The sequence below is a fragment of the Podarcis filfolensis genome, assembly GCF_964270895.1.
Source record: "Podarcis filfolensis genome assembly, chromosome: 4".
Classification (NCBI taxonomy): Eukaryota; Metazoa; Chordata; class Lepidosauria; order Squamata; family Lacertidae; genus Podarcis; species Podarcis filfolensis.
In genome coordinates this window covers 87,703,073-87,730,686 of record NC_139607.1, presented here as the reverse complement: position 1 = coordinate 87,730,686, position 27,614 = coordinate 87,703,073, and the positions used below count along the sequence as shown (strand labels likewise).

General features: G+C 40.6%; 1 protein-coding gene across 11 annotated transcripts; it reads right to left on the bottom strand.

Moving 5' to 3' along the window:
- Nucleotides 1-257: 257 nt before the first annotated feature.
- On the bottom strand, nucleotides 258-27,579 carry MRE11 (MRE11 homolog, double strand break repair nuclease). 11 transcript variants are annotated; one of them, XM_083609842.1, is made up of 21 exons: nucleotides 27,018-27,535; nucleotides 26,570-26,654; nucleotides 23,943-24,190; nucleotides 23,636-23,774; nucleotides 22,614-22,774; nucleotides 22,346-22,433; nucleotides 21,264-21,405; nucleotides 18,971-19,085; nucleotides 17,860-18,045; nucleotides 15,672-15,843; nucleotides 15,133-15,213; nucleotides 14,531-14,657; nucleotides 13,974-14,074; nucleotides 12,415-12,588; nucleotides 11,485-11,547; nucleotides 9,805-10,024; nucleotides 8,715-8,798; nucleotides 6,123-6,181; nucleotides 5,390-5,457; nucleotides 3,455-3,533; nucleotides 258-1,749 (listed from the first exon to the last, which is right to left on the bottom strand). In XM_083609842.1, the coding sequence occupies exons 3-21, from the start codon at nucleotides 23,972-23,974 to the stop codon at nucleotides 1,702-1,704; spliced, it is 2,139 nt and encodes a 712-aa protein (XP_083465968.1). In that variant the 5' UTR covers nucleotides 23,975-24,190; nucleotides 26,570-26,654; nucleotides 27,018-27,535; the 3' UTR covers nucleotides 258-1,701. The 11 variants fall into 11 exon arrangements, with proteins under 11 accessions (XP_083465968.1, XP_083465969.1, XP_083465965.1 ...); XM_083609843.1 differs by having other exon boundaries at nucleotides 23,943-24,216; nucleotides 26,589-26,654; XM_083609839.1 differs by lacking the exon at nucleotides 26,570-26,654 and adding an exon at nucleotides 24,632-24,739 and having other exon boundaries at nucleotides 23,943-24,043; nucleotides 27,382-27,498.
- Nucleotides 27,580-27,614: the final 35 nt, after the last annotated feature.

Below are 27,614 nucleotides of genomic sequence, written 5' to 3'. Positions count from 1 at the left end.
CTTTTGGAGGGGAAAAAGTGCGTCCTATAGGGCGAAAAATACAGTAAATATTGTTTCTTGGTCTTCTGCTCGGTTGGGGAGCACTCGGTTCACGGTTCACAAGGCTTCCAGTCTCCACCCCCAACGGTGGGTTTGTATCTGCAGCTTTTTTCTTCTGACACTTCAGTATTAACTGTACATACTCCATTTGTTTTATGTCAGGCAGGGTAATCACAATTAGAAAAAATGGGTAATAGGCAATTAAAGTTAAACCCACCTTGCTTTTTAAAATTTATTTGCAAAATGGTTGTATACAGAATAATAGTTTCTGAAACACATCTCTATTCTAGCTGGTAGGTTTGACCAACGAGAAGACGGAAACAGGTTGTGAGTGAAGCATGGGGAGGTTCTGGGGCTTCAGGTCAGAAGGCACTCCACAGAGAAATCAAAGAAATTAAGTACTTCAATGCAGACACTATTCACTGTACCTTTCTCCTTATTGCAGTATAATCAAGAGCCTCTTTTCTGCTTCTGTGTTTGATAAGACCAAACCAAAATTCAGAAGTATTCTAAGCAGGCATTATGAACCCACCCAAAATCTTGATAATATGAGAAGGAAAAATACAGAATTTTAAGAAAACCCCAGTATTTAACAGTTCCATAACACATAAATAACATTATTTGTTCTCCTATGTGTCTTTCTAAGACAGTTAAAATGTCTATAAAAAATATCATCATTGTTGCCAATGGACTTTCCATGTAAAAATATACTGCTCCACTCAAAAATTTACCAGATCCAACACGGCTCTTTATGTTGGAAATTATCTTCAGGTACCCTTCTTTCAGACTGATGTTTCCGAAGTCAATGAAACAATGACCATAATTTGGGCAGATACAAAACAGAGGAAAAACTGAAAAATAAGAAACACCACATTGGGCTATGGCCTTTTATCCATGTACCATCTCAATTTACTACTTTCTATCCATATCAATTAAATCCCTGCCAATTTTTCTTACAATTACAGGCACCCAACCAGCACCAGCTCAATGCAGCCAGCTGGTGGAATTGCTAAGAAAGTGTTGCAAAGCATTCCGAATAAGGCATTACCCTAAAACTATTTATGCTTTCTGAGATTCTTCATGCTGAGCAGTACTTTTAAGCTTATAAACAGTTTCAGAATGAAAGTCACATTTTACACCCAAGGACTTGGCAAGCCCTGCTTACTGCCTCCTGCTTACAGGAAGCAACCAAGGTGGATTTAATACTTAACACTGTCAGCATTCCCTCTATGACTGAAGTATAAGGTTTAAGAAACAAAGAAAGCAAGAGCACTGTCGATTCACTTACAGAACAGGTCTCATTTATTCCTCTGTAATATAAAAAGGTAATGGAATTTTAAAAATCACTGGCTGTTCCTCAGCAATGGCCTGGGCAATGGGCCCACTGCCTCATCATCTTTTTTGAGTAGTTATTCTATCTTAAACAAGGGCGGGGAGGAATATGGTTCAGCTATTAGAAATGTCATTTGCATTAAGTGATACTACATATAAAGAATAAGTAACAATTACTCCTCCATCAAGGAAGCAAAACATTTCAAGGAAACATGTAATTAACTGAAATTATTGGAAAAAAGCTGCATAGATTGTAAGATTCCTTTACAGAATTTCCAGAGGGTTTTTTTCTTTCCCCTGTATTATCCTTCCATATAGCGGGCTCTGAAATTATCGCCTGCTTCTTCTTGAAGTGCTCTTGAATAACTCAGAATCATCCTGTAAAATAATAAGAGAATTTCAGTTTAAGACATCAACAAGGCCACATTTCCAAGGAGAGCAATCTCATTTTAATTTTTTATTGAACCTTTTCACAAGAACACAAAAACTAGTACAGAATCACCTAAGTGACACAAAGCATGTAAAAACCGGGACAGACGGTTATGCGTTAGTACAGAAAATTTGTTATCATTTAGAAATTGGACAAAACTACCGAGTCAAACTAAAAATAAAAGGAAAGATGGAATGTAAGTATTAGGATACAGCACTTTGTAGAGGGATCTGCGAGGTTTGACCAACAAGGAGACCAAGGGAAAACATCCATGTTGTTTCTGCAAATATACTTCAATCAAAACTAACCAAAGCATCCAGTCAATTCTTTCTCATTGTTATCAGCCTTCAAAATAATTCTAAGAACCCTTGCTTGACTTCCTCAAATTTATCAGTTGCATTCCTCCTGGCATGAGTGCACATGACCTGTATGAGGCAACATGTCAGACTCAGCGGTCCTGCTCTCGGTTGCAAAGCAGGTTCTTCTGTTACTAGAGCTGCCTGCAAAATCCACGCTTACTGCCATGCTCCATACTGTGGGAGTCCAGCCTAAGAGTGCATGAGTCACCACAATTGGGCAAGAGGAAAGTGGCCTTCCCAGACCTCAGCGACTGTCACACCACTGTGTCCCACATCAGTTAACTGCACTAAATAACTAGATTTCTGAAGGAGTGTACTGCACCGCCATCACTGTTTAGAATCCCTATTCCACCAAGAAAAACAAGAACTAAAAAGTGCAGAAAGGGGCTTTCTTCCCAAGATTGTGACTGAAACCCAGCACATTTTGACACCCAAGGGAGTTGCCAAATATGGGCCAGCTCTGACAGGAAGCAGGTGAGGCAATGGTTGTCTGAAACCATTCACTGAGGAAGAATGACTTTAGGGAGGAGAAATATGTCTCCTTGTTCAACCAGCGGCGAAATGTTTATTCGAAGAACCTGTTTCCTAGTTGTTGGGGAAGAGGGTACAACAGTTATTTGAGCCATGACAGGCATTAATTAGGAGGAATTTGCTCGCCTGTCAAAACTGAAGAATATGAATTTAAGCTTCACATTTTTAACAGGGTTTTCTCGCCATCACCTAATGACTGACTGCTTTGATCGGCAGAACTGGCACTTTTACAAGTGCCAAACAGTACCTGCACTGCATCTGTAGGAACTTGATGACTTAAATGTGGCAGCACTGACACTTTGGAACTCCCTGCCTATTGAGATCAGGCAGGTACCTATTATATTCCTTTCGGCACCTGCTGAAGGCATTCTTATTTAGACAAGCCTACCCAGATATTCAGAAAGTCTGTAGGCATTTTAATTTGTCTTAGTCAATTTTTTGTGGTTTTAACTTTCTGCATATTTTAAATTGCGGTTGCAAATATTTTTTTCTGATTATTTTACAGTTTTCTGTAAACTGCGTGGAGGGCTTTTCCTACAAGCAGTATGTAAATTTTATGAAATAAATAAACGAACACTACCCTTTTTCAGAGAGACAAGCTAATGGACATAATGGAACAGGTTTTGAAGATAAAGTTAGGAACAAGAAAGTTTATTACTAAACGCATATAAAGAAACTTTAAAAACACACATACATGGCATCGTCCAGTAAAATTTTATATACAAATTAAAGGAAGTGCACTGAAGAGAAAAGATTTTTGTACCTCATCGGATTCAAAGTCTACTCCTTTCGATGCCTGGCTCTGTGAGCTCCTTTTGCTAGACGCGGATGCTCCAAACGATCTAAACATTATAAATAGGAGATACTGGTCACCATCAATGAAAGTGCAGCACTAAAAATCACAAAGCATAACACTGAAAGTCACACATTATCAATATCACATTTGAAATAAATAAGAGATTACCCACAGAATCATATAATTATAGAGCTGGGAGGGCCCTCTAAGGGCCATGGGATCTAATGCCCTAAAATGAAGGAATCGCAGCTATTGAATCCGTGACAGATGGCCATCCAACCTCTGCTTAAAAATTGCTAGCTTCCGAGGTGGTCTGTTCCGGAAAGTTCCTCCTAATGTTTAGTCAGAATCTCCTTTCTTGTAACTTGAATCCATTGGTTTGGGCCCTACCTTCTGGAGCAGCTGAAAACTAGCTTACTCCATCTTCCATGTGACAGCCCTTCAGATATTTGAAGATGGTTACCATATGAAATTTTGAATTATGGTGCTGAAGGAGTCTCTTGAGAGTCCCATGGACTGCAAGAAGATCAAACCTATCCATTCTGAAGGAAATCAGCCCTGAGTGCTCACTGGAAGGACAGATCGTGAAGCTGAGGCTCCAGTACTTTGGCCACCTCATGAGAAGAGAAGACTCCCTGGAAAAGACCCTGATGTTTGGAAAGATGGAGGGCACAAGGAGATGGGGACGACAGAGGACGAGATGGTTGGACAGTGTTCTCAAAGCTACCAGCTTGAGTTTGACCAAACTGCGGGAGGCAGTGGCAGACAGGAGTGCCTGGCGTGCTCTGGTCCATGGGTCACGAAGAGTCGGACACGACTAAACAACAACAACCATATGAAAATAGTTTCGTAGCAAGGTCGCTTTTAAAAATTAGTGATATTATGGCTGAAAAGTAACCCCGTTTGCCACTTTGTGCTGAGCCACTACCTTTGTGTAACGAACTCATTATGCCCAAGCAGTGTGCAATATGGCAGAGATTGGGGGAAGGAGGGGAAATAACTTTCCAACCAAAGGGGGAAAGTTGAAACCTCTACTGGGAATGCTTGGAAGTAGTTCTTTGTAAACACCCAGATAAACACTTTTGGTAAAATAAAAACAGAGAAGCTAAGATAAGAGGGCTGTTCAAAACCCTAATCATAGTTTAGCATCATTAGCATGCACCTGAGAGCATGTCCCTGCTTTTAAACACAGCAGTTAGAAGCGTTTGATCCTGGTTTAGTGGCAAACCACACTTTACCATTTCATCTGAACTCAGCAAACTTTGATAAACACAAATCGTAAGCCATATTCAGGCATTTACCCAAACACACACACTGCCCCAAATGTCTCTGTATGTGTCTGCTTCTATGTTTTATTATTCTTTATGTGATACATTTCAGTTTTGTCTGTTCCCTAGTATCCTTTGGAATGAAGGGTGAGCTGAAAGTAGCCTAAATAAATGCTGCATTTTCCCGTGTTTAAGACGACTTGTTTTTTTATTTAAAATCAATGCTAAAAAATGAGGGTGTCTTATACACGGGGGCAATCTCCCCCCATTTTCTCTATTTGGAGTCCCATACTGTTATACATGGGGGCATGTTATACACAGAAAAATACGGTAAATACTCACAGGTTAAAAATTCATTTGTCTATAAAGAAGCTCATGCAAAATGTGGACAGATGGAACACCACCCAATTTACAATTCTTTACATTACAATTCTTAACATTTTTCAGGCGATGAAAGTAGAGCAAGCTTCAAGGTGCCCAGAATCTTTTGGAATTAGACGACACAAAAAGATTGTTTGAAAAAACAGGGGGTTCAGCAACCTTCTCCTGTACTTGTTGCCTTTCTGCTTTTCCTTTCTTCGTACATATTTATCAAGCAACCTAGAAGATCACGGAAATGAATGCACTAACTAACCTTTGATTTGCAGTGGAGGAAGGAGTAAAAGACACTTCTTCCAAATCAGAGTCATCATCTTCAATTACCTAGAAGAGAAAGACAAAGAACAATAGTATCTAATGGTAATTGTAACACAGATAAAAAACTGAACAACTTGGGACCAGCCTACCTACGAGATCGCCTTACGCCTCATGTGCTCACTCAACTGCTTCGCTCAGAGGAATTGGCACTACCAGAATTGTCACATAATACCTGTTCCGCATTTGTAAGCACCGACGCATTTAGTGTGGCAGCACCTGCACTTTGGAATTCCCTGCATATTAAGATCAAGCAGGGACAGTCACTGGACTCTTTTTCAGCACCTGCTAAAAACATTCTTGTTCGGACAAGCTTATAAAGTTTAGGTAATTTTAATCAGTACTGTATGTTTTAAACTATGGTTGCGATTTATTATTTCATCAGTTTTATTATCTTTTTGCATACCATTTTAAGGGTGTATGTTTTTTACAGAGTATAAATTTTATGAAATAAACAAACACAAGCTTACAGGTAAGATTCTCTCTCCTTTTTCTAGACAAAATATCAAGTAAAATCCACTTAATCGTTTATTTTGCATTTTGAGCTGCTTTTTAGTGGAAAGGAGGTGTGTGTGTATTTTAAATGCATGCAAGCAAGAATACATATCTACAAAGAAGCTGCTAACAGGCAAAAGGAAATCTTCTGCTTTAATATCCATGAAATAACTACTCACCTCTGAATAACTCTTGACTGGCATATTCCGGGCAGGTTGCTGTCTTGATGACTTAAAAGCTAGAATAAATTATAAGTGAGAAGTTTCGCTGTAGGGTGTTATAAATTAATCAAAGGAGCTTAGTGGAAATTTGTAGCATCACAACAAAAAAATCCTACGGAGTGGTTTTTAAGTACACAAAATGCAACAAAAAACATGCAAGCTTTGAAAACGCACTTACTGCAAGTAACATGAATTATTGACGGTTATTCCCATCATTATTATTTTCTCCATCAATTTATTAATTGCCTTCCAAACAACTGCCTCAAGGGAATTTATAATTAAAAACGGTGAAAAACACCAAAACAAGATACATGTGAATTAACTTAATAAGAATGAGACATGCTACTGGTATGAGTAAGTTTTAAAAAACCTGAACAGCTGCTCTATCCTCTTGTGCCAAGAGGAATACAGAATACAGAATGCTAGTATTCAACCTTGAGAAGATATAAAAGCAGTGGGTTATTCACTTCTCTTGCTAGAAAGCAAACCGACATACAACAAGAGAGTTAAACGTAAAATATAAAATGTGAAAATCACACTGTCTTACAACCCACGATAATTCCATGGGAAGCCTACACTTCACAGGTTAACATTGTGATCACAACGCACAATCCTGTGCAAGGTCAGCTCCCTACAGCACTCTATTTTCTTAGCTTAGTCATTCACCATTACTACCTGCAGAGTATGAACAACTGGAATTGCTATGAAGGCATATCTAGAAGTAGCTGCTGTGCATCAGATTGCTTTTTACAGAGAAATGGCAAATTAACCCACAAGCAAGCAGGTACGTATATAGGCTGACACACACGTTATATATAGTAGCAGCTAGGTATTATCAAACATGCCCATCCTGGACAGAATGCTTCCCTATCATAAAGACAGGTGGTGAAAAAATAAGAAAGAAAGAAAGAAAGAAAGAAAGAAAGAAAGAAAGAAAGAAAGAAAGAAGGATGGATGGTAGGCCTGTCTTTGCTTGCAGGTACAGTGGTACCTCGTGTTACGGACGGGATCTGTTCCGGAGGCCTGTCCATAACATGAAATGCCTGCAACTTGAAGCGCTGCGTCTGAGCAGGCGCGTGGCGTGATTTGGTCTTCTGCACATGCGCAAAGCGCGATTTAGCACTTCTGCGCATGCATGAGCAGTGAAACCCGTAAGTAACCCGTTCCGGTACTTCTAGGTTGCCGCGGGACGTAACATGAAAAGACGCAACATGAAGCGGACGCAACACGAGGTATGACTGTAGTTTCCTTATCTAAAACAATTACCCATCACGGAGAGACCACACAATGGACAATTTGGGATCACACCCTGCAACGAATTCCAGCCACCAACTTTATCCCTGTATCTAACTTGGGCAACTTTTACAGGACCTAATAAAATTAGCAGCAACATCAAGAGCACATTCGCCTGCTTATCTTCCAACGTTACATGTACTATCATCTGCCAACAATGCCCTTCAGAGCCGTAACACAACAACCAAGTCAGTCTCTATGCAAAAGATAATAAATGGACACAGGTCTGATATCAGAGAGAAATGTGCAAAATCCAACCAGAGAACATATCAACTTCTAAGGATACTCAACTGCTAAGTGCAAAGGAACTTCAAAAGGAAAACTCCAATGTGAAATTGCTGAATGAAAATATGTCAAAAAGTTCTATCACTTGCGGTCTAATGCGAGATAGTGGGCTTCTATTCCACTATATGTGTTAATTCACTTGGCAATGCCAGGATATTTGAATTCTCATCACCAAGACTGCTTTTGTGACTGGTGACTGTGCTTATTTTACATACATTTAAGTTTTAACATAATTATTACAGACAGTATGCATTTGTATTCAATTTCCAACTACCTGTAACCCTTTTTCCTCCATCCCATGCCAACTGAGAATAGCATTTCAAGCATCTGATTAAGTAGACTCTAATCAACAAAGGTTTATGCCAGAATACATTTGTGAGTCTTTAATGTGCCACAAGACTCTTGCTGCCACAGATTAGGGGAGCAATCCTATGGAAAGATCCATCAGGATGAACAGCTTAAGATACAGTGGATCATCAGCTCAGCTGGTGTTAAGTTCCCAGCGCTAGCTCAGTCAAAGATGCATCAAATAACTTGCTCATTCATCTGAGCTGAGGCTAGTGTCAGTCCCCAAATAGGGGTGTGGCAGGGGCAGAATCAGAAAGGTTGGCACATTAGGCTGGATCCTCAGCCCATTTGTCTCGGTAACATGGCACAGAGCACTATATTAAAGGCCTGTTTTCCATCTGCCAGGCTTAGGTAAAACAACAGCAGCAGTCCTACCGCTGGACCAGATTTGGATCTGGAGTAACTTTACACTGGCTTAAATGACATTGGCGAGCTTTATACCAGCTTCTTGTGCATAGGATTGCTCCCTAAGACAACTAAACCTCTGAAAATGACACATGTACGACACTATGACACATCAAAAACATCAAGTGGATTATTTTCTTAAGGTATCATTAAAGAGAGTAATAATTGCAGACATGCATGCCAATATGATATAGGGGTTCACTTGCATTCTGAACGTACCATCCATGATGGACATATTCTTTGTAGGAACGGGTGCAGATTTATATGTTCTGCTGCTAATCATCTGGTCCTGGCCAGTGCCTCCTGCAGTAATGGAAAAGTAAATATTCAGATGTTTAATTTCTCCAATTTTTAACTGAGCCACTACGGTGCAGCAGATAGAGTGATACAACCCTTTCCTCTGTTTCACTATGCATGCCTTTTACAACACACCCAGCTCAAAGAATGGTAGCCTGTACCTGAGAAAGGAAGCTCTATTTTGGCCTGGAGAAGTAAGAAGAGGGTCTGCATTGCAGTAACTAGAGTAGCGCATGCTCAAGAAAGCATGTGCATGCAACTGTAGGATAGTCTCTGCCATTTCCGTGGATGCATGTGCAGATAGAATTCCTCTAAGGAAAAAGTAGGGCCAGGGAGAGGTTTCTTGCAATCGTAAGAGCCACAAGTGTTTGGCGTTTTGGACATGTGTCTGTATCACCCCAGCATGAAAAGGGTTGACAGAGAAGAGCTAGGGCAGAGAAAATGATCTAAGATGAAAGCTATAAGCAAATGCTTCCTTAAAACTGGAAATTGACCATGAATCACCAATGCAAATCATCATAGAATGGATGTGTGCTTAAGAAATACCTCTAATTCCCTCTTTGATCTGTTTAATCAGGCATAGGCAAACTCCAGCCCTCCAGATGTTTGGGACTACAATTCCCATCATCCCTGACCACTGGTCTTGTTAGCTAGGGATGGTGGGAATTGTAGTCCCAAACATCTGGAGGGCTGGAGTTTGCCTATGCCTGTGTTTAATCATAAGTATCCTCCTCACAGGAGTGCCTGGCGTGCTCTGGTACATAGGGTCACAAAGAGTCGGACACGACGAAACGACTAAACAACAACAACATCCTCCTCACACAAGGAAAGGATTCCACCAGTCTGGAGGTTAACAGGGCACAGGGGTAACATATAGCCCTTTTTTCTCTCCTAGCAAACTGTGCACATTTGCAAACTGAGCTTTATGTATATATGAATATTATGACTATCATCACCATCATAATCCCACAATCTTGGGATTGCAATTGCAAAGGACAATAAGCCTACTGGCCTCCTCTTCCTCGTCGAGATGCTCCTCTTGCTGTTACGTTCTGCCCTTTACCGCCTCTTGCCCGACCTCTCCCTCTTCCTCTGCTGTGTGGCAAATCATCATCATCCGAATCATCATTAGCCCTTTGACCAGAGGTAGCCACATCCATGAGGTCATCATCACTATTGACGGAAGCATGATAAGCTCCCTGAGATCTATGAGCTTTGGCCCTGTTTAAAGCCTGAGAGAGAAGTGTTAACCAATGTTGAAGTATATTAACAGCCTTACTGGAACAAAAATCGAAGATTCATCTGCTTTCCCCAGGGGGTTGGTTCAGGCATAATACTAAATCAATGCCGAAAAACCTTTTTGAGCCCAATAACTTTTGAGTGTGCACCATGGACTCCACCCTCTCTGGTATTATTATTATTATTATTATTATTATTATTATTATTATTATTCATGATACTTTATGATACTGCCACTCTGGGCAGCTTTCAGCACAATATCAAAATACAATAGTCTATTAAATATTAAAAGCTTCCCTTTTTAAAAGGTTCTTTCTCTCTTGGAAGCAAGGAAGAACAAGTGACCACCACCACCCCACACACAGACACACCTGCCAGGTTCAGAAAAATTAAAACAGCTATTCTTGAATTTGCATGGTTTTACACAGGGTTCCCATCACCACCATAAAATCTTGAGCTTACATTGCTAGAGCTCACAGTAAAAAATCACAGATCCATTCCTTTTTTTTTTAAAGATATTTATTGGAATTTTCAAAAAATAAAGAATAAAAATATAGAAATAAAAATAAAAAAACACACATATAATTACATTCCTTTCTTTCAATAACATATTTCCTTGACTTCCCCACACCTCCCCTTCTTGTATTCCAATTCAATTTTTAGTTCAGCAAGTTCTTATCCCCAAATTTTACCTTATTATATTTAAATCCTTTTGATTAACCAGTTTTAACATAAACCTCATTCTCATTCCTTGCCACGATGAAACATTGATTCAAGACATGCTTTTTACAAAGGATGACAAAAAAAGAACCCGTCAACAAATCGCTGAACAAATCTGGTGATCTTTGATTTGATGGCAAATTTTAGGCACTGCCTTGTAAAATCCATTAGAACCCATAGACTGTGCCTCTTATGAGCCGTGTTTTGGCATCCAGCAGTGATGGAAAACTCTGGATCTTTGGGTTTGCCAATGTAGAAAGATACATGATGGTAGCTGAGAGGGGAGAACTCAAAAGTATCTATTTTGCTGGAGCCAACATGTATTAGCAGCTAAGTCGGAGTTTTGTGCTTCACAAGGATGAGCCTAGACTCCCACTGGGGCTCAGTGTTGGTTGAGGAGGAGGAGTCTGGAAGCTTCTGCTTCCAGTTTTAATTAAACACAGCTTGCAACACCATGTGATCAGGGCAAAGTTTGGGGGACATGTTTATTACCAAAGAAATATGAAACGGGGAAAATATTGAAATGAATGTCAACACATTGCCATACACATTTTGGACACAATGGAAGCTACTGCTTGCATACAATGGAAGCTACTGCTCGCTGTCAACATTTTCCTTTTTTTAAGAGAAATTCCCTTATTCTGAATAGGATTCCTCACAAGAAAAGGGAAAAGTTGACAGCTATGATGGCCCAAGTCACCTTAGATCCTTTCAATTTTTTCAGCTTAATTACCTCTCGAACTTCCTCATCCTCCTCCATGGTGTTTTTTCTTCTCGACTCTCTAAAGCGTTGCACCTGTGTCGAAGTGGTAAAAGGTAACTACGGTAACTATGTATTTTTACATAGTAAAAAAGATAGGCAAAAAAGAATGGGACTGTTTTGCTCTTTCCATTATTAAAATAACAAATAATGGGGGGGGGGCACCCTGAGATGCTGATAGGTAGAGCTTGACCTTCATGACTTACATTGGCAAATGCATCCAACAGCTATTAAGTCATTCAGATTAAGGTTGTTGGGTCTGAATCAACTGCAGGGCATCCAGCTGTGTAAAGCCAGTTTATACTATTTTGCTGCCATCTTGTGGCTTAAAATGGCAATGCCACTCAGTCACTTTAATAAGACGTCGCATAAATTAAGGGGCTGGGTTATCTTTTAATACTCCAACCTTCAGAACACGCTAGTAAAAAGGATCGGCTTGTCAGAACGGTGAATTGGGGGTGGGGCGGGGACATTGGACGTTTACAGAAAATAATTGTGAAGTTCCAACACCTTTCTTTCTCCCAAATATTGCTACCCACTGTCATTTCAAGAAAGGTAAGTCCCTCCATACAGGGGTCAGCAAACTTTTTCAGCAGGGGGCCGGTCCACTGTCCCTCAGACCTTGTGGAGGGCTGGACTACATTTTTTTTGGGGGGGATGAACGAATTCCTGTGCCCCACAAATAACCCAGAGATGCATTTTAAATAAAAGCACACATTCTCCTCACGTAAAAACACCAGGCAGGCCCCACAAATAATCCAGAGATGCGTTTTAAATAAAAGGACACATTCTACTCATGTAAAAACATGCTGATTCCCAGACCACCCACAGGCCAGATTTAGAAGGCGATTGGCCGCATCCGGTCCCCGGGCCTTAGTTTGCCTACCCATGCTCCATACTAACCTCTTCATCAATTTTAGCTTCCTCTGCATCTGTATGGCGTTCCTTCAGAAACCGCTGCGTCTTCTCTAGCTGGAATTTCACCAACTCCTCAATCGCATCCTTCTCCTCCTTATCCACAAACTCTTGCACTGCCTCTCCCATGCCTCTCTCGGTCAGGAGGGAAAGCTGCACTTTCTTGCAGAAAGACAAACAAGATACTGCATTGAATACCCCAGATTTATTTACAAGTGGTGTTCTTGGGTAGTGAAACTATGTAACCTGGGGGGGGGGGGGGCTTAAGATGAGCCGAAATGCAAGTGATTGAAAATTATTGGTTAAAGGTAGGGATGCACAGGGGGAAGTCATTGTGCTCACACAATTATTTAGTTGAACGCTGCCCTAAGCTTTATGGTTCTTGACTACAAAAGCACATAGTGTAATAAATCAGCTTGCGTTGGTTCAGGTGTAACACCGAACCATGGTTTGTACTATGCAGTCCTCCAGGCTTTTCTATCTGACCTTCAGAAAAAGGTTCTCCACTTTTGTATTAAGATTTGCAGAGGCCCTGCTCATTGTTCCAGTCAGTTTGTGGTGTAGCAATGCAGAGCAGGGCCTTCTCTATTGTGGCATGCCATATGCACAACTCCCTCCCCACAGAGGTGCAATTGCTCCTTACTTTGTTTTCAGACCTCAGATTAAAACATACCATATTTTTCCATGGATAAGGAGACCTTTTTTCTGGAATTTTTAAAGTGATAAATTGGGGGTCATCTTATACACAGTTTAATACAGTAAGTGAGGGCTGGAGCCAGGGGTGATTCCTCAAAAGACAGCTCAACAGCTCAGCAAACTAAGAAATCTTTAATAAAAATATATATTTTTTAAAACGGCTCAGCAGAAGCTCAATAACTGTTTTTGCAGTGCTTTCTCAGGTCTATTGGAATGATTGCTGCAAGACCTAGACTTGGTTTTGTGGATCATTTACTTATTTTGTGTATTTAAACAGACATTATTATTGGACAGTTTGGATGCAATGATGAAAGAGTTTACCCAAACTGGTCTGCAAACCAGCTTCAAATTATGCGATTTTGATCCTGGTTTTGTATCCGCTCACAAACCATGGTTTATCAGATGGTATCAATTCACACATCAGAACACATCATGGTTTGCTGTTGTATATGATTCATCTCTTTTTCTTGGGAGCCACAAGCCTCTGTTGGTTTTTTGCTCAAAAAACTTAACACTATTTCTCTTCTAGATTTTTTCTTTCCACACAATTTCAGACTCTTAGAATAAAGAATCAATAGCTATAAGGCTTTGAGAAACAAAATGCACCTGCTGTTGAATTAGCGTTAAAACCAGAAATTCAACCTGAGATAACAAGAAGGAAACAACACCTCAAATTCTATAATAATAATAATAATAATAATAATAATTTATTATTTGTACCCCACCCATCTGGCTGGGTTTCCCCAGCCACTCTGGGCGGCTTCCATAGAAACCAAAAATACACTAAAATATCACAGATTAAAAACTTCCCTGAACAGGGAATAATAATAAATTCTGAATAATAAGTTTACCTTCTCAGCTGTCTGGAAGTATTGTTTAACAAGATCCTCTACCCTCAAAGTTGTTGTCTCTGATGCAGGCTTGTGGACCAGTTTTCCAAAGTTAATCTCATCTTTAAAAAAAAGGAAAAACGATGCAATTTTTAGCCCATGTAGAGAAATGGTTTGCTACCCCAAATTATCATTACAGGCAAAATGCATATCTGCAGGGTGAAATAATTCAAAAGAACAGTCCGTGTGTGTGTGTGTGTGTGTGTGTGTGTGTGTGTGTGTGTAAATATCTGACCTTAACACAAAACAATTGCTAACCTGTGGTAACTAGTATTTTATGATATATATTGGTTGGTTCCCAATGTTTAAATCATACTCAGAGAGGTATTAAACTAACACATCCTGTCAAAAAAGGATTTCGGCTTATAGAACAATGCTACATTATTGTTGTATAGAAGCATTGCAATGCTTCAAATACATTGTTGCCACACCAAAGTATTTCCATGAATAATGTTGTTTTCCCCATCAACAATATTTGTTATAATTCTCTGTAGAAGCTACATTATTCATTCTTTTACCATTTTTCTCTTTTTGCTCCCGGTGCCTGAAAAAATGTATGATATCTTTGGGATTAGCTATCCTATCCATGAACTTTTGGCTGAAACGCACAATGTTGAATGGTTCAAAGCCTCCACTGTAATCTACCTTCAAAAAAGAGAGAAGAAAATAAGCATTAAAGGTATAGGCTCTGCAACCAAACATCTAAAATGATCCAATTTTCATCAGTTTAGTCTAATGCCCTTGTGAATATCTAACTAACCATCCTGGTGTTTACAATACAGCACAACACTCAAGATACCCATCTTTAATAATTCATCTCAACAGCAGGCTTTTACAAGCAAACAGAAATGGTTTCAAACATCAAAAACCACATTTGTTCTCTCTTTTTTAAATAGCTAGATGGCTTTTAAACCCCTTATTATTTCCCACAAGTGCCTCAGTTCCACTGCTTCAAGGAATGCAGACAAGATAGTCACGTACTGCCACTCCATGAAGGGGGAGGGAGGCCCTAAAATGTATGCCGAACAAGAGCACTTTAAAATATGTAATGTGTTTAACAATATGTTTGCTACATTGCTTTTTAATTTTAAAAAAAACCATATTAGGAGCCCCATCTTACTCGTAATCTTATTAGAGGCTTATCTGGTTGTCTGGGGTTGTCAAGACGGTCTCTTTCTGAATTGTCCAACATGGCTTCAACCTTTAAAAATGGGAAGGAAAAAACCCACATACCTGGCTATTTATTTTATTACTTCCATTTATCAACCATCTAAAAGATCTCAGAGTAGTTTGCATGCAGAATTAAGTGCAAAAAACCACATCAAATTATTCACATAACAGAATACAAAGGCAATATCCTAATATAATAATATAATATAATATTTTTATTATTTTTACCCTGCCCATCTGGTTGAAAGAACTACAAACCAGTATGACATAAATATTTCACACCCCACAACATGCAATCATTCATCCAATCTCACTCACCATCCATTTGACAACACTACTACTATTCACAGCCTCAAACATTATGAACCATTCATATTCCACAATATTACAACCTACATACAAAGTGTCCACGTACACAATGAGACAGCACTCCTAATATCTGAAACCATAGTGGACTCGTGCCCCACTCTTATCTTTTCCAGCTCCTACCTTTTCCATGCAGAAAGCTTGTATCGCTTGTGTTACTTTAGGATTGTCAGGATTAAAGATGTCAGGATGGTCAGCAAGAACAATGTCCTCAATGTAGAAAGGCCGTACTGTTTGGAGAGGAATCTTTCGCATATTCATTTTTTTGCCTTTGATGCGCAGCAAGCCAACATGTCTGGAATGCATTGAGTAAAGCCGGGTAAATCGAATGTGGCATATACCCTGAGAATTTATTTCAGCCATGATCAGTGTTAGGCTCACAAAGTTGTCAACATGATGGAAAGCTGTCACTTGTTATAGAAGCCTTAACAGGTGGACAGGGACAAGGTCCATGGCTAGGAGAAGTTCACACTGGGAATAATCAAAATGGATCTGGGTCCTTATACAAATATTCAGTGAATGGAGATGTGCAAGAATCTCCTTCTCGTACTTAGCTTAATGCAGACCATTGCAGCTAAAGATCTGACTTACATTTTTAACAGAAATAACCTGCCATCTGTAATCCCTATTACATCATCAATCCTATTCTGCCTTCACAGGTTTCTTTCACCAAGACCAGCTAATCTTCCATTTTCCTTGCATTCACTATCAGCATTACAGAATCTGTCCTTCCTCCTCAAGTATCTCAGCAGCTCAGCAAATGGTTTGGGAACTGCACCAGGCAAGCAGTTTTTAGTCTAAAATGTAGTCAGTAAATCTACAATCACAATTCTGTCTTAACAAGGCTACATTACCTAAGCTACAGAAATCTATTTACTTGTATTATCTTCTTTTAAGAAGAGAACAACAATGGCAGATTCTTGCACTCTGCATCTTGGATGGCACAGACCTCTTTCCTCTTCTCTCTCTCTCTCTCTCTCTCTCTCTCTCTCTCTCTCTCTCTCTCTCTTTAATTATTATTTGGTTCTCAGGCCAGTGCATGAGCTCCTCGAGGTCTGTCTTTCGTCAGAAGGTAGGAAGTTGAACGGGGACTTGAGCCAAAGGCAGTCCAGTCTCCTCCAGAAGTTATACCAGAGACTGCCTCTTAGCCCTAGAGAACAGGGCCCCCTCCAATAATAACTGGCCCACCATCTTTCCTTCCTTTACTTGAGGAAAGAAATGCCAGATTCTCCCACTCTGCACCTTGCGTGGCAAAAATTTCCTGTGCAGTTCTCCATGTCTCTGGGTGAATTGCTCCATAGCCATTTGGATTAAGGGTTGCTGGTGCCCATGAGGCTATTCTGCTACTAAGATTCTGAATGTGTTTGCTTGTTTGTTTGCTTGTTTCAAAGGAGCATAGCAAAGAAATCAGTTATGGTTCAATTTTCTAATTTACAAGATCACTATTAGGAGAGGGTCCACAAATAATGATGATGATGATGATGATAATGATAATGATGATAATGATAATGATAATGATAATGATAATGATAATATATTTATACCCCGCCCTCCCTGGCCAGGACTGGAACAATGCAGAGCTTGTTCTCCTTAGCCCAGCCCTCTCTATCTGCCACTTTATATCAGTCCAGTTCCACCACTGGGGAAAAACAGGGGACACAGACAAGAGGCTCAGTGCCTTCTCCCTTCTTGTAGACATTTCAGCTGAATGGTATGTGGCATGCTTGTACCAAGAACAGATAGTACTACTGGGGAGTCAGCAGCCACAAGTCAAGCCAGGTCCTGGACCCTTTGGTAAATCAATTGTAGGAAGGGAGGTGCAAGATAGTCCTAGTACTGTGACAACAGGAATTGCCATCTGTCACAGTGAGAGCCCCCTGAAGTCTTCTCTAGAACAGCGTTTTCAAAGCTGAGCAGATTATGAGACACAGGTAGGAGCAAGCAGCTAAAACTAAGGGGCAGGGCTTAAGGGATGGGGAGATCTTCTAAATCCTCACTAGTTTCCCCTTAATACCAGGAATAAAAATTATAGTCCCCTGCTTTCACCTTATAAACAAGCCAAAAGGGTGAGAGCAAGCAAAGAATATCATATTCTTCCGTGTATAAGACGTTTTTTTCCTTTAAAAAATGTCAAAAATTAGGGGGCATCTTATACATGGATAGTGCCGAGGGTGGACTGGTGATTGGTTGTTGCCGCAAAAATAGGGGGCATCTTATACATGGGGGCATCTTATAGACGGAAAAATATGGTAATTTGCAATATCTCATTTAGTAAACCAGACAAAATAATAAATAAAACCTAAGTACGTACTTTTTGGCAGCTTCTCCTGGTGACAAAGATGTGACCACTGAACTTCCTGGCTGAGACACATAGAAAAGTTGTCGTTCATTTCGGGCAGGAGCTATTTTACATTCATGCTCATGACCCCAAATTACAAGGTCAATAAAATCATCTAGAAACTGTTCCGGAATATAATTTGTGGCACCATGTTTGCTCCTGTACAAAAGGAAACATACAAACGTAATTGCAAAACTGAGGAGGTGGTTTTACACTGATATTAAACTAAAATATTCCAGTTAAAATGTGTGTTTATAAAATATTTAATTCCACTTTAACAACTGCAAAAACATGTGTATCAGGTACAATTTTCAAAAGGTAAGGAAAAGCAAATTAAATTAAGGCTGTAGGACAGACAGAAGTTCAGGTTGCAGACAGATAGAAAACGGTCAAAGGTAAGAGGGCCATTATAAGGGTAGCACTGACTCACAGGAAAATAGCCCAGCAACTCCTTCCACCTGCAAGCTGCTTTGTTGACTCAGAGAGTAGGACACTTGGGTCCTATTGCTAAGTCCCCAGATCAAGTCCCCCATAGCCTTATGCAATCCTACCACCACTGAACCCCGTTTTCTGCATAATCAAAAGTGACTCATCCACACCAAGGAGCCAGAATGAAAAGCAAAATTTATCCATTGTTATTTATAAACACAGGTAACAGAAAAAGTTACTCACTTGACAAGAGCAAGCCATCATTCAAATGAGAACTTTGGATCCCACATAAACAAAAATTGTTTATTTTTCAAATTGCTAAGAGCAACTGTTCCTTACCCTAAGGATTACGGTACTTTAGACCTTCCCTATTAAAGAGTTAAAACCTGTTGCCTAAGGTTATTATTTATGTCCCTCCAAAAGCAGAAAAGTACTCTATATTCACATCAGCTGTGCAGAGCTAGCATCGTAGTCCATCATCTTTTTTCTGTCATCAAAGAACAAGCAAAATGACAACTTTAAAGCAAGGCTGAGCAGAGCGGAGGGGGGAGAGAAAGGTACAAATTTCATCATCATCATTTGTACCTCACCCATGTGACTGGGTTGTCCCAGCCCCTCTTGGCCAACAGAATATACAAAAACACAACATCAGTACCTGTTCTGGTGAATTACAAACAGATTAAACCAACTATCTTCATCTTCCTTTGGTCTCAGCATAGTTACTTGCTTGTTCACAAACATTCTGTGAAGCCTCTCATCTGGAATAGATCCTGGAGCAGACATAATAATTACCTTGTAGTGAGTTGTTTGTGATGAAATACCATGAAAATGACATACAGTACTGCACTAATAGACTTCCTTCATTGGCAAGAGGTTGGACTAAATTATCCTTGCCAGCCCAACGGTTTGTATTAAAGTCGCCAATGTTTGGAAAAGGTCTAAAACTACCTTGCAATTTGCCACTTACATATTCACTTTCAGCAAGCAGCATGTCCTGGGTCAGCAGCCAAGAGGCATCCGACACTTTCCTACACAGTCATCACTGCCCTCCCAAGCTGCTGCACTGAGTTCCCTGTCCAAAAATGGCACAGAGCAGAACTCCCGAGGCTGCACTCAGGAAAAAGTAAAGGCTGGTAGCCCCCAGACCAGTGCTGTGTGTCCTAGTCAAAGAAACACGGTAAGGAGCTATGGCAGGGGTCAGCAAACTTTTTCAGTAGGGGGCCAGTCCACTGTCCCTCAGACCTTGTGGGGGGCCGGACTATATTCTGGAGAAAAAAAAATGAACGAATTCCTATGCCCCACAAATAACCCTGAGATGCATTTTAAATAAAAGGACACATTCTACTCATGTAAAAAACATCAGGCAGGCCCCACAAATAACCCAGAGGTGCATTTTAAATAAAAGGACACATTCTACTCATGTAAAAAACATCAGGCAGGCCCCACAAATAACCCAGAGATGCATTTTAAATAAAAGGACACATTCTACTCATGTAAAAACACGCTAATTCCCGGTCCGTCCATGGGCCGGATTCAGAAGGCGATTGGGCCAGATCCGGCCCCCGGGCCTTTGTTTGCCTACCCATGAGCTATGGCATCCAGTGAAGGAGGGAGCCCTGAGCTTGGTGAGTTGGGCAGGAAGTGACTGCCTACTGCCAAAGTATTTATTATCAAGCCTGACTAAAAGGAGAGCGGCAATCTCAACTGTTTAGGTTTCTAGAATATTTAAAACCTGATTCCGCCCCCGCCCCCTGAACAGTTTCTAAAAGAAATGCAAGTGCTGGATGGAAGCAAAGCAGGGAAAACATGCTAACGATAAATTGGCAGGCCAAAGCAACAGCAGAGAAATCTGGGGGGAAATAGGTTCCGGAACCATGTGTTCGAGAGTTTATTGTTCTGTTTTGGGGAAGTGCTGTAGCTCAGAAGTGAGGCATCTGTTTTGCACACAGAAGGTCCCTGGTTCGAGAGAATCCTATCTGAATTCTTGGACAGCTGCTGCCAGTCAATGTAGACAATACTGCTCTAGATGGACAATCTAGCTTGCTGTATTCCTACACTGTGCTATCTACCAGCTCAGGCCACTTTGCCTCACATCTGCAATCTACATGAACTTCCTTTTACAGTGGTACCTTGTTTTTCAAACACAATCCATTCCAGAAGACCGTTCCGAGTTCTGAAACTTTCAGAAACCGAAAACTCAATAGCCGACAGCTAGGCCTCAGGATCTTGCACCCAGTGGAAGCTGTGTGGCATGTTCGACTCCCAAGGCGTGTTCAAAAACCGAAGCATTTACTTCCGGGTTTACAGCATTCAAAAACCAAAATGTTTGTTAATGGAGAAATTCAAAAACTGAGGTACCACTGTATTTGTTTAGTAAAATTTAAATACACCACTTGATTTTAAAAAACAACAGGTGTTTGAGTGACTTCCACATAGTTGTATTGGCAACGGCACTCAGGTTTCTGTAGAAAAGTAGGAGAATGAAAGAAATAGGAAAATGTGGTCAAGGAGATGGCAAGCAGGCCAGCACTAAAGAACCAGGAAGACAGAGGGGGAAAGTCAGTATTTAATTAAATAATAATAATAATGTATTGGGTTTTCAATGAGCCACAAATAATGTAATTATTAAATGCAAAGCACTTTTTATGCACTCATTGCTTGCCATCTTTTCCCCCTTTGATTTACTGACAGGTATAATGGAAAGAGCTATTTGTTTTACTACAAACTTTTGAGACATCAAACCTAGGTTTCCCTCATTTGGTGAAAACCATAAATACTGGTCAACAGACTTAAGGTTTTCCAAATCAAACTCCACTAATCTTACACCCCAGGATCATAAAGCTAATTCTAATAAATAAAATTCACCATCTTCAGGCCAGACCTGATGTTGCTCCAAGATGCTACGGTTTCATTAAAGCCTTGCCACCATTCCAAAAAAAATAGCATACCTAATCCATAAAGAGCAATTTTGGAACTGCCCTTCTGAAGCAAAACAGGACTAATGTCTATCTTCTCTACAGATGGTGATCGTCCAAAATGATTCACAAGTCCTGCACAACTTAAGATGTCCAAAGCACAAAGGGCATCTGCCTGTAAAATAGATGGAGGAATATCTACAATTAGCATTTGTTTATCAAAGGTTGGCTTGGTCACCATTTAGTCCAGAAACACATGAAGTACAGATGAGGAAAATGTGGTCCAGCAAATGTTGGACTACAATTCCCATTAGTCACAGCCAGCCAGGGATTATAATAGTCCAGCAACAAGCAGAGGAACACATGTTTCCCAACCAATGTAAAGCACTTAAGGGGGAAAAATCTTGTTTTCTTTTCCAGATCAGCTAAACTAGGCTTATAAATAGCTACTAGCCGGGTGCCTGTAACAGCCTCTAGGGCTAGGCATCTGGGCAAGAAAGCTTTTGTAAAGTGGAATTGATTCTTTTCCCTCCTTCTTCAGGCCATCAATAGGCCACAAACAATGAACAGAGATCTATGTAGACATAAAAGATACTTAAAATGCTAAGTACTAATATCTTTGTGGACCTTAAGAGGATAAACTAGAATTGATTACATGGTAAGTGTATATGTTTATGCCATTAAAAAGCATGTTTTATCCTAGGCCAACAAAGGAAACAGAGAGCCCCATCAACCGCATTTTCAGCACCTTATGTAACAAGTTTATGCCTTCTTAAAAAGCATAAATCATTTAAAAACCTCAATGCAACTATTTCAACATTACAATGTAAGCCACCACAACCGTTTCATACAAGAATTAAGACAGTAGTTTACCTAGGCACCAATGCTGCAATCTCACTAAGGCTACAATCCTAACCCAAATTACCTGGAAGTCCTAATGACCTCAACAGGACTTACTTCTAAGTAGACATTATTAGGGCTGTACTGTAAGGACATCAATGCGTAAATGTTTGCTCGATTGTGATGTTTAAACTCTTTACTAGTCTTCTGAAGGTTTGTCATATCCAATAATTCATTTAGCCTACTAGTTATCAACTTTTGTATAACATTCTTACCCCTGTTGGATCATCATGGTTGCCATGAATACTAAAAACTGGAATAGAAATGTTGAGGTTGTCATCTTGGTAGTTCACCCAAGGAAACCTGAACAGGAGAGCAAAGTTTAAGTTTATTTATAAACAGAAATATCACAGCTCAAGTCATCACTTTTTACACTGAAACATGCCATAAATGAATGGCCACAGAATAATTATTATCATTTATTAAACTCAATTTAGAAAACATTACAACTATGATAGTCAGTTTTATCATAAAGATACCTACTTGCTAAAACCAAAATTAACTGACTGGTCACTCAGAATTTCAAACTGTATAGGACGGTCGCCCATACAATATTTCCTTAATAATTCTAAGCAAGTATGTAATGTTTTTCTGGAAGGTTTGTTTTCATGAAAGAGATCGCCTCCTAATAAAAGAAAATCCACCTATAAAAAGGAAAGGGAAAAGTTATTTTAAAATATTGAAAACCATTTCCATTTATAATTTTTTACTTCAGTTTTGTAAAACCATACACCTTTGCAAAGAGTATTAATAAATAAATAAATTAGCAGTATTACATCATTATTGTATTCATTATTCATAATTATATACATCATATTAAACAGCTAAATTTCTCTGAGCAGTTTTTGGTTACCTAAAAGCAATTAACAGTGCAAACAAAATTTAAATAATCAAAATTAATCTTGCTCTTTCAGCACTGATTAGCCTCAAAAAAGTCATTAAACAGAGAACAGTACATAAAAGGGCAAATTTATCCAGGAATTTATACTGAGTAATAAATATTTAAGTTTGTAACTCTGTAAAATTAATATATTCATTTTTAAAAATCAGCTATCATACATTATATATTACAGTGAAATTTCAAGAAACTGATGCATTGGCAGAACCACATTACTATTCCCACAATGTCCCCATCTGTATTTCAACAATTTATGAACATTTTCCGCAACACGTCACATCTCTGAAGCCATTTAAGTAAAATATCCTGCCACATGTAGCCCTTCATTACTATTCCAGTCCTTGCTTATGGTTGAAGGCACTCAGGATGAGGAACCTGTGTTAAATCCAGCTCCCTTCAGCATCAGTCAGATGGCCCAGTGGTCCAGAGGGATGAGGGAAGCTGCAGTTCAGCAACAATCTAAGGGACAACAGTTCCCCATCCCTGGCCTACACATTGCCATGGATTACATGGTACACACAGAGCTGTTGCCACATAAAAACACTGATTTCTAGAAAATACTGGTCCCTTGATGCTAACCTTACAAAGTGTTATAAAACTGCCTTGCCTCATTATCTTGAGCAAGTTTCAATATTTCATCAAATGTTACAAACGTATCATTTCCACGTGCAGCATCCTTCTCCAAGTACCCAAGATGAATGTCCGTAGCAACCAAAATTTTAAATGTAGCATTTTCTTCATCATCCCTAAAGCGAACATGGGGGGGAAACGTAACACTGTTACTATGCGATTATACGACAATGAAGCATTTTGCAAAAGTTAGAAGTTGCACTCCTTGAACTCTACAACCATACAGACTCAATTCTATAAAAGGATTCACACAAAGGGAGACAAAATATTAGCAGGGGACTTACGTGGAAGTAGCAGGCCTCATCTCTGCAATCATACCGGCGCCCCAAACCCACGGGACTCCTCACAGTTCAACAGTGCAGCTGTACCACTGAACATTAAGAGACTGAAAAAAGGAGATTCAGAGTCAGGACCTGAGAGTAACATCCAAAAGAGGAAAACACTCAATGACAATCTATAGGCAAAGCATAAAACTGATACAGTAGTACCTCAGGTTACAAACACCTCGGGTTACAGCTCTAAAGACACTTAGCTCCATTGAAACAATAGGACTTTCTCCTGAGTAAACATGCATACAACTGCTTTGTATTGAAACTTATTTAATATTTGTTACAATAACAGCATAAAGTCATAAACAGCATGGCCTATGTATGTTGTCTACACACAAAAGAAAGTCCCTCTAAGTTTCCTTTAGAAAACCTGCAGCCCTAAGAACACATAAACTTGGTCTTTGTGACAACGTTGGTTTTCTGTTGGTCATAAAGAAATTACTGGTTTTTTCTGCACATTTCTTTGAAGCCTCACCTTGAAAAGTGACAGCCCCACCTATGGAGGAAGACAAGCTAAGACGTGGTGACTCAAAATTTTGACTGGCATTCCTCTTTTGAGATCATGCAATTCTACTGCAATCTTGGTATCTATAGTAACTTATCTATCCAAACACATCCTCTGGAATGGACTGGGGCAGAATTACCTATCCCCAGAAAGATTTGAAAGGCACTATGAATCATACAGTGAGAACGGGAAGCCTCCTCCATTCTGGGATCCTGGCATAGAAAATGGCAGAATGATCCAATCACACCTAATGGAATGATCAATGCATAAGCAGAGTTTAACTGCACCTGCCTCCTCCACAATGACATGCACCTCTAAGCATTCACTAAAAATCATGCTTGCTTCTTGAGAAAACGTTGATTTTTTTCTTCTTCATCCTCTGTGGAGGTTGACAGCGGCAGTAAGATTGTTTTTTGGGTTTTTTTCTATCACAGAGAACTTGGGGGTAGAAGTAAAGCTTTGTTTTTCTCCCTTTCCATTGGGCCTTTGCAGGAAGCAGCAGCTAAACACTACTGGTCTTTTTTGAGGAAAAAATCTCATGCTGAATAAAAACTACAGTGGTAACTTGGGTTACAGATGCTTCAGGTTACAGACGCTTCAGGTTACAGACTCTGCTAACCCAGAAATAGTAACTCGGGTTAAGAACTCTGTTTCAGGATGAGAACAGAAATCGTGTGGCGGTGGTGCAGCGGCAGCGGGATGCCCCATTAGCTCAAGTGGTACCTCAGGTTAAGAACAGTTTCAGGTTAAGAACGGACCTCTGGAACTAATTAAGTTCTTAACCCGAGGTACTACTGTACTTCATTTCCTTCTACAGAGGGGAAAAGGACAAGTGTTTTATTTCTCCTGAGTCAAGCTTTTGCAGCAAATGCTAGCTAGCAGTGTCTCGCTACTGTATCCTGCAAAAACACAATAGGAAGAGAAAGAAGGAAATTGGGTAGCTTCTTTCCCTTTCCATAATGCTGAATTCAAGTGATGCTGGAGTGTTTTGCAAACGTGAAGTGTTGTTTAAGTATTTTGGAAGCACATCTATTGAGTTTTGCTCCAACAAATGAAACATTATTTGTTTGTTTATTATAAAAAAATTAAATCATTCAATAGCAATACCTATTATGTAATAGGCGTTTATATAAAAGAAAAAACCCCGAAACAATAAAAATATAGGTAAAACAAATAAAACTGATTGTAAAACAGACAGACCATAAAGGCAACAAAATTGTAAGATCCAGATTAATAACAATAATCAAAATTAAGTCTAAAAGGCCTGTTAGTTTCTTTTTAAAATTATTTCGCTTGGCACCAAAGGGACAACAAAGGAGGCCCTAAAAGATAAGCACATCAAAACTAGGCGGAACTCATGCATGGACACAGCAAGCAACTTCCCCTGTAGGTAGATGATTCTGCTGAGATGTCTGGCATGAGGCGTGATATAATGATCACAGTCCATGGAATTCCAGATACTTGATTAGCAGATACACAGCAGGCAGCCTCCACTATGGGCAGCTAATTCAACTTTAATCTTAATGTGAAGGGTGATCAAATGATCATGGTGATGCCAGAGGCTTATTCAGGAAGCGGCACAGCCAGAACACTGCATCATGAAGAGACACAGCAGGCAACCACCACATGAGGTGAGGAAGATGCAAATACAAGATCAGGCCTTCCGGGTGGCTCCTTCCCCCTCCGTACACACTCTGTGACCTCTTCTAGCACTGTCTTTTATCTATTCAGCTGCGCTTTTAGATTTCCATCAAAGGTTCTTAACCAACCTTCAGGCAAGCCACTTTGGGCCACTCTGCGGGAAAGAGGCTAATGAAAGCAACAAACAAACAAACAAACAAACAGTTTCTGCTTAAGTCCCGGGGTGACAGATTGATCACACCCAAATAGAAACACCAGCTGCTTTTCCCCTGGAAAGAGGCACTTGCCAAAGCAGAGACGCATGGAGAGACACGGCAGGCAACATCCTCTATGGGTAGAAAACGACTCCTTGGGGTAGCTCCGTGCGTGGGTACTAGAGCGCGAGGCTCTTAAACAGGCATAGGCAAACTTGGCCCTCCAGATGTTTTGAGACTACAATTCCCATCATCTCTGACCGCTGGTCCTGTTAGCTAGGAATGATGGGAGTTGTAGGCGAAAATCATCTGGAGGGCCGAGTTTGCCTATAGGTAAAGGTAAAGGTCCATTAGGTCCAGTCATGGCCGCCTCTGGGGTTGCGGCGCTCATCTCGCTTTACTGGCCGAGGGAGCCAGCGTACAGCTTCTGGGTCATGTAGCCAGAATGACTAAGCCGCTTCTGGCAAACCAGAGCAGCGCACGGAAACACTGTTTACCTTCCCGCCGGAGTGGTACCTATTTATCTACTTGCACTTTGACATGCTTTCGAACTGCTAGGTTGGCAGGAGCAGGGATCGAGCAACGAGAGCTCACCCCGATGCGGGGATTCGAGCCACCGGCCTTCTGATCAGCAAGTCCTAGGCTCTGTGGTTTAACCCACAGCGCCACCCGCGTCCCTTTCGAGTTTGCCTATGCCTGCTCTTAAATCTCAGTCAGGGCCATGAGATCGAGCCCCGTATTGGGCAAAAGTTTCCTGCATTGCAGGGGGCTCGACTAGATGACTTCCGTGGTCCCTTACACTTCTGTGGACTCTACTGCAGCCTCTGCGCGTGGGAAGAGACCCTTTTCTTTTTGGTCCACTTATTTCCTTTCTTTCCCTGGAGGCGCAGGCTATTTTGGGCGTGGGGGATGGGGAAGATGTCTGAATTCTACTTCAAAAGCGAAACTTCTCCCTCGGAGGGCGGGAACGGGCGGACTAGGCCGCAGCCTCTACCAGAGCCCCAGCTCCCCTGATGCCGCCTCACGCGGCGCCTCACGCTTCCCGCGCTCTTACCCTCCTTCCCGGCGCGCGGCCTACGACGCAACGCCTCCAGTTTTCATAGCGCCGCGGCTACTTGAAGCGGGGAGGTAGAGAGAAATAACCCCGCCTCTTTCCGGGCGCGCACGCGCAAGGCAAGGCCCATCTCGCGACAAGCGTCCTGAACCCCGCCTCCCTGCCTCCGAGCTAGCTCCTCCTTTTCCCTTCGTACCCAATGCACGCTTCAGGCCACGCCCCCTCTCCTCTTC